We start from the raw sequence: 10,142 nt of genomic DNA on the forward strand, positions 1-10,142 counted from the left end.
AGATACAGCAATTTATTTGGTTCACTTGCTCAGATATTTGTGCAAACATCCATGAATCACGATGCAGCACTCAATGCATTTAAGCATCTAGCCATGAGGAGGACCTCTTGCTGAAGTTCAAAGCCCATTGGTTGTTCTAGATAAAATCTACCAGGGGCCTTGTATTATTTATTTATTTATTTATTTTTTTTTTTTCATGTGGGCACAGAACAAAACAATAACATGGTATATTACGTCGGCCACAAAGCCAGGTCTAAAGACTTTTGTCTGATGTAACAGACTGATGTAACAGATAAAAAGTGTGATCCTATTTTAATACGGCTTAAAGAAAAAAGTCCAGTCACATTCAGAATACTTCTGGAAGTACTTTAAGTATGAAATTATTACATACTGTTCACTAAATGATAAGTGTTTTTAATTAAGAAGTTAGTAATTTCATTTGATTGTACTTTACTGGAGGCATCCATGTTTGTCAAAGAACACTACTGCCACCTACTGGTTAGTGACGTCACGGTGCGGTATCGGCTGTTGATCAAGTCCCAGTGCTGTATCTGGTGTTTGTCACAACGCGCTATTATCCAAGTCATCTTGAAAACATTCTTCTTCCAAATGTTGGCTACATATTACGTATTTTTTCTCTGGCCAGAAGTTCGATGGCAAATCCTCCCTCTTCAAGTTGGCGATCCAACGACCAACCCGTCCGTGGAGGATCAGGAATCGGAAAGGTGAAATAACTAATTTTTTCCACTTTTACCCGATGTATTCCAGCATCCAGCTGCCATGCACGTGGGCATTGTCACTTTCACTATAGCTCTGGTGAATTTCAATGGTGAAGTCCTCTGGAAATCTTCAATAATTGTTGTTGATTGCAGATGTGTCTAGTAGTTCCCATTGATTTAGCTTGTAAAGCGGGGAGAATGGCGCTAGGCTTACCGCACCGTGATGTCACTGCTGGAAGATGGCAGGAGGGAGGTGTTACTATGGCCCCGTCCACACGAAGTCAAAACGAACACGAAACGCTGATATTTTCCAAAACATTTGTCGTAAAGACAGAGACGTAAAATAAATGTGATCGACCACACGAATGCATGAAAACGCTGCAAAATGTATGCCAGGCCTGTAAGTGGCGCTGTGGTGCCAAAGCAAAAATAGGCGACGAAATGTTGGGCATGCGCACTAATATTTATACATGGTTGCCCTGCGGGTCCATTTTCGTGGTTATTTCAAATTCAGGTGCTGAACTATGTGGTCGATATTGCTCTGTTCTTCCTGGAGATATTCCAGAAGAAGAAGATTCTGTTGTAAGCCCGACAGCAGGGTGAGTAGCATTAGCAGCAACCATTCAACACAGTACGGCGCCATTGTTGTTGTGATACTGTGTCGCGCATGCGTGTTTAGAGGCGACGCTATGACGCATGCGTGTAAAAAAAAAATGCGGTTAGAGCTTAAAGATGGAAACGCGAAAACGGCGTTTCAAAATCTTCCCACTCTGAAGGCTGAATAAAAAAAAGATAGTTTACAGCCCCCCGAAACGCCGGCTTCGTGTGGATGAGAGGCTGGTTTGGTGAAAAATTTGTGCGTTTAGGCCAGGGTTCGGCTTCGTGTGGACGGGGCCTAAATTTGGGCAAAAATGGCCGCAGTGATTGCAACGAAAAACATTATTTTTACTTTTTCACTGATTAACGCTAAATTTGTTAAATCAACATGAACGTGCTAGTTTTAGGTATAAATAATGATCCATTGGTTATTCCTTGCTGATCTGACTTTTCCTTTATACCTGACTGTCATTTCTAAATAATTAGTTGGTTAAAGTAAATTGTAAAGCCAGAATATTTCCAAGGAATATGTTAGAGTTAAACCATATCTATTTCTCTAACTGTTATGTTATTAGAGCAAATCATCATTAAAAACTGATTTTAATAAGTAGAAGTTTCATAAAATAAGTGCATTTGCCCTTAATTCCCTTAACTCACCATTAAGATGATCTGCCAAAAGAATTTTTGCTTTTGTCATAAAATAATTAGATATGATGCATTTCAATAATGGAGTGATTTATTTTTACTTTAAAAGTAAATAATCATATTCTGTTGGCAAACTATGTTACTTATCTGCTAAAATTGTAGGAAAATACACTTAATTCAAGAAATACTGTAATTTTTACTGTGTTTGTTTTCAGTACAGGGCCCAATAACAGAGACCAGGACCTGTTCTACAGGGGTACTGGCCCCTTCTGGCCCCGCTTTACAACCGCCCTGGTCAAAGCCAGCATAAAAATTATGAAATGATTTTCTCAGGAGACAAAATGCTGACTGATTTATTTTCTGGTAGAAAAGCAACAGTAAACTCAAAAACAGCTTTTTACAACCAAAGTATGGAAAAGGCCATCTCTGAGCACACAACGTATCAAACAGGTGGGAGACAGCAGCAGAGGACAAATAGTAGTGTGGATTATAATTTTTATATGATCACTATAAGCTTGAAATTACTTCTTTTACTCCAGATAGTATTTGCTTTATACTCCCACTTATTGGTAACTCTTTTATACCCATTAATAACTATTCAGAAACCTAGCCTGAGCTGGGTAAAACCCATAACCCTGCTGTATAAACTCAACAGAAGCTGTACTGCTCCCTATTTGAACCGTTACATGAGTGGCTAAATGACCTCAGATCAGTTATGCTCATCCACTACTTTGGAGCATAAACAGGCCAAATAACATTGGACAGAAAATACTCCCAAAAACGGAAAGAGAACAGATCCATCAGGATGAGAAATTTTCTAAAAAAAAAACATATATTTCATGCAGAAACCTCCACAGACCTCATCCTTAACACGTATCTGATAAGGTTTAATCAGCATGGGGGGTGGGGGGTCATGATAAAGCATTTCAGCTCTGTGTCTAGGAGTCAGAGGTTTTCCTCTCTGTGGCAAGGATGTAGTCCTTCTATACCCCCCAACACTGTTCTCTGTCTCAATCTGATTCACTTTCCTGAGCCATGTCTCCTTCACCCCCATGTTTCATTTTCTTCTTCTTCTTCTATCCAGCCTCTGTGCATTCTGGGCTGGCTCTGTATCAGTGAGACACTTTTTAAACCCCAGCTGGGGGAGAATACGGTGGCTTGGTGGGGGGAGGGTTTCAAAAGGGTAAGTGATTGCCCTCTAGGGGACGAAGCAGAGAGAAAAAAAAGCAGGACGCCTTATCGCCCAAGCCTCCAATAGCACTGCTGGCTCCCACCCAGAGCCACGGGGGAGGCGTGTGGAGGGGATGGAGGAGACGCCAGCTTGATGCTGCCTCTTGACACAGCAGACTCAGTGGGGTTTCTTCCATCTCCTCCTGCCAGTATGGCCACAGAAAGCAGCCGCCCAGGCAAATGCTGCCATCTGAATGAGAGCCGCCGCTGTACGCTCTTTATGAGAATTCATTCAGACTGTAAGAACAAATTAAACAACAACAGTTTGTTTGTCTTTTCATTTTGGTATTTATCCCTGGCCTCAATTTGTTTACACAAATCCGCCGTTTAGATGAGGCGATCTGTTTTATGAGTGATATTATTGCAGGAGACGGTGCAGGTGATAGCTCACTGTAAACAGGCAGCAAGCGGAACGCACTGCTGACCTATTTTCTTTATTCAAATGAAGACATAGGAACAAACAAGAGAAAAACACACAAAATGAATATATGTGACACCACCTGGCTTCATGATCAGTACATGTTTGGAGAATGTGATGCTGTGAAACTTTTAAAAAAGGCTCCCCTTATAGAGGGCTGATCAATAGTTTACATTTATTTTATTAATTGATCCATAAATACTTTATAAGTCATGTATTATGCATTTAACATATTAATTATGCTAAAAATGATGTTTACAGAGGCTTATTGTGCTTACAAGGAAGTAGCTTAGTGTGAAATGTTGAATATAAGCAACACTAGATACATTTTATAAAATAGTTGAGGAAATTAGGCTCACTATTTGGCAATAAACTGGTCAGTTTTGCCTGTTGCTTCCCTTCAATAATGCATAATTTACACATAAAAACGAGTTATGGAGTGTTTACACATTATTTAATAACACATCTTTTAACTTTACGTGAGCCTTATTGTAACTTGGTACCATAAATGGAAATACAAGCTGTTTTTTTTTTTTTGCATTATTGGTAAAAATTCAAATGTTGAACCAAAAATCTGCAACAATATAAGGATAAGTGGAACATATTTTACATGTTCTAACTTTCTTGGACAGGCACCAAAGTTTGCAACCATTGTTAACTGTTACTGTAGGAGGTTTTGTTCAGACTGAACACTTTAAAGAGGTTGTTGCAATAAATAAAGATGAAAAAGAAGCAGGCACTGGAGATTTCTCTGCTGTCATTTTGTGGTTTTGCTCATTTTTGTACCTGACTTTCCTGTCGTTACTTAAATGAAGCTGTGTAGTTCTGTGGATTTCATACAAGCTTTGACAACCTAAAGTCATTTCATATATTCTAATCAGCCTGCTGTAAGGAAAATGTGTTTAATGAGAGTAAATAATCTTCAGCAGCAGGTTTATGCTCACTGTTATTTTGGTTCATGGTGGGAGATTATCTGTCATGTAATCTGATAAATCTCCATTACCGAGGAGAACACAAATAAAATAAACCAATCTGAGTTTTATTAATTAAAAGATTTTAAAAATAGTTTGTTTACATAAGTAAAATGTTGGTGGGAAAGGATGAAATTGGAAATGTACAACATGAGAAAGTAGGGGAAGAAAAAAAACATAGAGTTTAGAATAAATATTTTTGTGGAATTGCGAACTTAATGTCAAAACACTCCTGCTGTTATTATTGGCATTTACGTCATGGAGTGAAGCAGATGTTTTTTTGCTAAGTAAAATTGTGGAATCTGTCATAAGGTGAGAAAAATGTCACATTTTTTGGACTAAGCAAGTGGTTTCACATTTTATATTATCTGAGATAAAAAAGGAAAGTAAAAAAAAGTATTAAATTTAACTCATTTATTTCCCTTGCACTATAGCAGTGGCTTAGGAGGAGGGATTGCTGCAAAGTCAACAACCTCATAGCTACATTTAACACTTCCACTTGCCATTCCTGCAGCATTAATCATACATGCGTTTATTTCATATGAATTCATGATTGAAATGATCTGTTTATATATTTCTGTATAGGAATGAGGTCCCGCTGTCTTTATTTACCTTGAGATGACAGGTGTTTGGTGGCATTGCTTCAAGTTTGGCCACACTAACAAAGCAACCACTTGTTCAACCAATTTTTTTGTGCCACATGATTTGCATGACAAAACAACTATAAATTCAGCTTTTTATTTTTAGTTTTTGTTATTCTTTTTCTTTGAAAAAAAAAATCACAGTGTGGATATGTGCAAAATTACACAGTGACGTCAAGAAAGTAAACCTCAAATGGGGTTCCAGAGATTATCCGTGATTTGTCTGTTTTCGTAATTTCAGATTTAAAAACAAATCAATGTTGTATTCCTGCGTTTCAACTTTTGACAACAAAACATGACTTCAATGTTTGGCATCTTTCCATTCCACTCAAGATGCTTGTTTGTTTGTTTTATTTTGGGGGGAAAAAACTCATTAACGGCTGTTTAAAAAAAAAAAAAAAGGATGAAGATCTAGTGAGCTACTGATAACCACAGCGGTGATATGAAGCTGTTTCCAGCTGTAAAAATATAACATTGGGTAGCAGACAAGCAGACGCGTCGACGCAGCAGGCGCCTGCAACAGTGTCCAAGCGCCACCTTCAGTATCCAACCTGAGGGAAGCGGAAAAAATGCACAATAAGTCAATAAGTCTCTGCAGTTCATGTGGAAAACATTGCTTTTTTGCATTAATATCACCCCTAAAATAAGGAAGTAAAAAAGATTAGAAAACAGAGGTTATGCTTCTGTGCGCTCCTGTGCGTAATGCTGCTCAGAGGAGCGCGCGGCGCTGACTGTGTGTTTAATATGCTTGTCTCGCCCGGCGTGTTGCCCCAGACACTGTAACACAAATCCCCACCTCCACTCCGACGAGAGCCCGGAACGCAAAGGGTTAACCGGAGTCCTGGAGTCTTCGGAGTCTACTGGGCGGAGTGGAAGGAGCGGGATTGGATGACGGAGCTGTGACGCAGGGGACATGAAAAAGCTGATAACTAGTTAAGAAGGCAGTTTGTAACTCTGCAAAAAGAGTGCAGAGAGCTTGAGACACGTTAAGCAGAGGACGTGGATGAACCCAGAGAAAAGCTGAGCCGTCCCGGCGGTGAGGAGCTGTTAGAGACTGCAAAGAGACTCCGAACTGTGGACAATGGTGCAGCACACGGACCACAGCGAGACGGATGGCAGCATGTCCAGGGAGGCCACCGACTCGGAGGAGAGCGAGTTTATGGCATGCAGCCCCGTGGCGATCAACCCGGACTGGTGCAAGACGGCCACCGGGCACATCAAGAGACCCATGAACGCCTTCATGGTGTGGTCAAAGATTGAGCGGAGGAAGATCATGGAGCAATCCCCGGACATGCACAACGCGGAGATCTCCAAGCGCCTGGGCAAGAGGTGGAAGATGCTGAAGGACAGCGAGAAGATCCCGTTCATCAGAGAGGCCGAGAGGCTGCGGCTCAAACACATGGCCGACTACCCCGACTACAAGTACCGACCTAAGAAGAAACCAAAGCTGGACAGCTCCAAGCCCTCCGCGCCGTCACCGGAGAAGTGCGGGAAGATCGCCAAGACTCCCAGCAAGAAGTGCCCCAAGATCAAGACAAAAAGCGGCTCCAAAACCTCTCACGGTTACGCGGAGGACTGTGTGTTTCCCAGCCTAAAAGTTGCAAAAACTGTGAAAAGTGAGCTCACCGATGAGGACGACGACGACGAGTATGAAGAGGACTACCGGATGGGTTTTAAAGCGGGGGAGGAGGAGCGCCTCAGGCCGTACGGCGTCGCCAAAGTCCCGGCGAGCCCGACTCTGAGCTCCTCGGCGGAATCCGAGGGGGCGAGCATGTACGAAGAGGTGAGGAGCCACAACAGACTGTTTTACAACATCAAGAGTATTTCCAAGCAGGGCGCACTGCACGCTGCCTCCGCGTCACCAGCATCCTCCAGGTCGGTCTCCACCTCCTCCAGCAGCAGCGGCTCCTCGTCCGGAGAGGACGCGGACGACCTGATGTTTGACTTTAGTTTGAATTTCGCTCCGAGCGCCGCAGGCTCCGAGCTTGGCAACCCCAATTCAGGAAACCTGTCCCTGTCTCTGGTGGATAAGGACCTGGACTCTTTCAGTGAGGGCAGCCTGGGCTCCCACTTTGAATTCCCAGACTACTGCACACCAGAGCTGAGCGAGATGATCGCAGGGGACTGGCTGGAGGCGAACTTTTCCGACTTGGTCTTCACATACTGAAGAGAAAAAAAAACCCAGAAACTGTTCCTCTAGTAATAACAGAGAAGGAAGATATGAAATTATATGTGTCCTGGTCAGATTGTCCTAAGTCCTGCCTCTTGTGGGTTTTCTTGCAGAGGGAGGAGGACTGTGATCCGAGATGAGGTTTGAGATGCTTCTGAAGCTGGTAGCAGAAAAAAAAGAGGGAAAAAAAGGCAAGGTCTGCAGACTTTTTTATTATCTGACAGCATGACAGGGTTTTCTGGATTTTTTTCCCCTCATAGGTCTGCATTTACTGCTCAGCTTAAACAGACCGAGAAGGGAAGAACTTCTATGCATCTTATCCTCTTCAAGACAAAAACAAAACAAACTGCAGGGAGCTGAACTGGGATTGAGGACTGTCTCAAAGCAAATCTGTGAACTGAAGATTGTTCAGGATGCTACTTTTCAACGGTTTGTGTAATTTCTAAATGCCGCAAAAATGTTTTTATTTTTTCGGGTTTTTTTTTTTTAGGTTGGCTTTTGTTATTTTTTTAAGTTTTTTTTTTGTAACTGATTTCTTTTACCTCCTGGTTTGGAAAAAAAAAAATCAAGCAGCCTAAAACCTCTGCAGAGTATGCAGGTGCAGAGGAAACATTTTGATACATAACAGACCTCATCTTTTTAAAAGAAAAAGATATTTTCAGGCATATTTTTGTACAGTTCAAAAAAGGGAATGTTCTTACTGTGCTTTCAGTGAGTTTCAGGCACTTCTTCCCTTTATCCTTTTTGTTTTTACGCATGCAAGGTGAGTCCTGGTTTTAAGGATTAAGTTAAACAGAAGACTTGCATAAAAAATGCCTTGTGATTTTAAACTAGGTTTTGTACAGTTGTAGAGCAGATTTGTTGAGTATTTGTAGACGATACAATGGCATCATGGGGGAACACATACCTCAGAGCTGGAACTAGTTTCAAGATTGTATATGTACTGTAATATAGTAAAGTTAGGAGTTTATGTATATCATACTCGTGATATGTGGATGGGTCCCGATCGCAGGTGTGAAACTGGATTTTTTGGTATTTTTTATGGCACATACTGTTTTTTCTTCCCCCCTTTTCTCATTTTTTTGTGCAATATATACTCTTGAGATACAGACCATCAACAATTGTAGCAAGTGATGGGAAAACAGACTCGTGCACTGTCGACATCATCTCGGGTTATGATGCTGAAGCCTCTCCGGGCAGGGAAATAAACAAAATCAGCTGGAACTGATACAAAGCAACTGTAATGTGGCCTCGTGGTGTGATGCATGCTAATAAAACACATATATTAATTTGAATGTTATTTGGATCTTGTAATAGGGCATATTATCTTAAAACTAAAAAAAATATATATATAAAAAAATCTCACACTTGCAAATTAGGAAAGATAAGAGTTCCACAGAAAAAGGGGCATATAGTCTGATTGAGTGGTGGCCTGGCTTTATTTTAACAAGCAAGCAAAAAAAGAACATTCCATAGTCCTGTTTCATGAAATGAAACTTTATTTTAAAAACTGAAGACTGCCTTCTTTTTTTATTGACATGAACCACAAACCTGTATTTTTTATTTCTTGCACTTAAAAAAAGCAGATATTGTTTATTTTTATGTGGGTCTTACATATGAAGTTTGTTTGATTCCAAATTTTTTGGAATTATGGCCTAATTATATGCCGAGACGTTATTTTTGTTTGTTTTCATTGGAAGTTCTGGGCAGTAGTTACTTCACATTCCAAGTGTGAATCTGTCTTTGACTCATCTTTTTAATAAATAAGTACCTACCACCATCCACTGTCCTTTGGGTTTGTGAATAAATGTACACAGATGTGTTATTATTTGGATTTATAAAAAAAAGGATGTGACGACAGAATGATGTCTGTTTTGTAATTAGGCAGAAATCTTTTAAAATGGCTGGGCTCCAGCTAACATGTGAATTCACATTTAATAAAAACCAGAAAATGCAACAAAAAGGAAATTAAGATTTTTTTAAACTGAAATGTTGAGCTGCTTTTCTGTTCTCTGCTCTTTTCTTTCCCTTTCCTGAAAAAAAAAAAAAAACAGACTGCCTCTTTAAGAACTTGAATTGCCCGCTTGGAAGTGGCTAGAGCTCTGATTGGTTGCTGTGGTTGGTCCCCTTGGAAACAGAGCTGGAAACAGGAGCTGCTGCTCTCAGCATGAGGGAGCTCTCAGTCTGTCTGGCTTTCATTCAGAAAACCAGCCCTCCACTCTTAAAGCACTCAGCCCAGAGCAGATTGGAGATAGGAGGAGGAATTGTCTTAACAGGACATATGCAGCTCAGGGGTTAAGGGAGGGAATTACTGACAGTTAATAAAAAAAAAAATCGTTTTTTTTTTTTATTGCTGTAAAATGTAAGGGATTTGCTTATTTCCAGTGAAGCTGAAATCACTTTAATCTGCTTTCAATGCCTCCATGCTTTTTTATATAAAAAAAAAAAACAGCTCTATGCTTTGCTTTAAAATATAAAGGTAATAAAATTACTAGATTAATATTTTTACATTTCTCTTAAAGAACCACACACAACATTCAAGGATTTTTTTTTTTTATCGCTTTAATCGTTTTTTATTATTCTAAAAATCAGCCTTTTCCTTCACTGTCCCTACATATAGAACCTTCTTCACTGCATTAAATCTTAATCTAGATAAGTCATCTTTTTCTTAAAATAAGTGCATTTGCTCTTGAATTGAGGAGGTAAAAGAGACTTTCTGCCAATGGAACAAGACAATTTACACTTAAAATA

The 10,142-nt window shown here is 40.2% G+C and overlaps 1 protein-coding gene across 1 annotated transcript; it reads left to right on the top strand.

Moving 5' to 3' along the window:
* The first annotated feature begins 6,163 nt into the window (after positions 1 to 6,163).
* On the top strand, positions 6,164 to 8,854 carry sox11a (SRY-box transcription factor 11a). The gene has a single exon (XM_038307018.1). The coding sequence runs from the start codon at positions 6,303 to 6,305 to the stop codon at positions 7,386 to 7,388; it is 1,086 nt and encodes a 361-aa protein (XP_038162946.1). The 5' UTR covers positions 6,164 to 6,302; the 3' UTR covers positions 7,389 to 8,854.
* Positions 8,855 to 10,142: the final 1,288 nt, after the last annotated feature.

The sequence above is a fragment of the Cyprinodon tularosa genome, unplaced genomic scaffold (genome assembly GCF_016077235.1).
Source record: "Cyprinodon tularosa strain WSP-4 unplaced genomic scaffold, ASM1607723v1 ctg6, whole genome shotgun sequence".
In the NCBI taxonomy this organism is placed as follows: Eukaryota; Metazoa; Chordata; class Actinopteri; order Cyprinodontiformes; family Cyprinodontidae; genus Cyprinodon; species Cyprinodon tularosa.

Excerpts from the sequence above, each read along its gene's own strand:
- sox11a (XM_038307018.1), top strand. The coding sequence starts at position 6,303 with ATGGTGCAGCACACGGACCACAGCGAGACGGATGGCAGCATGTCCAGG.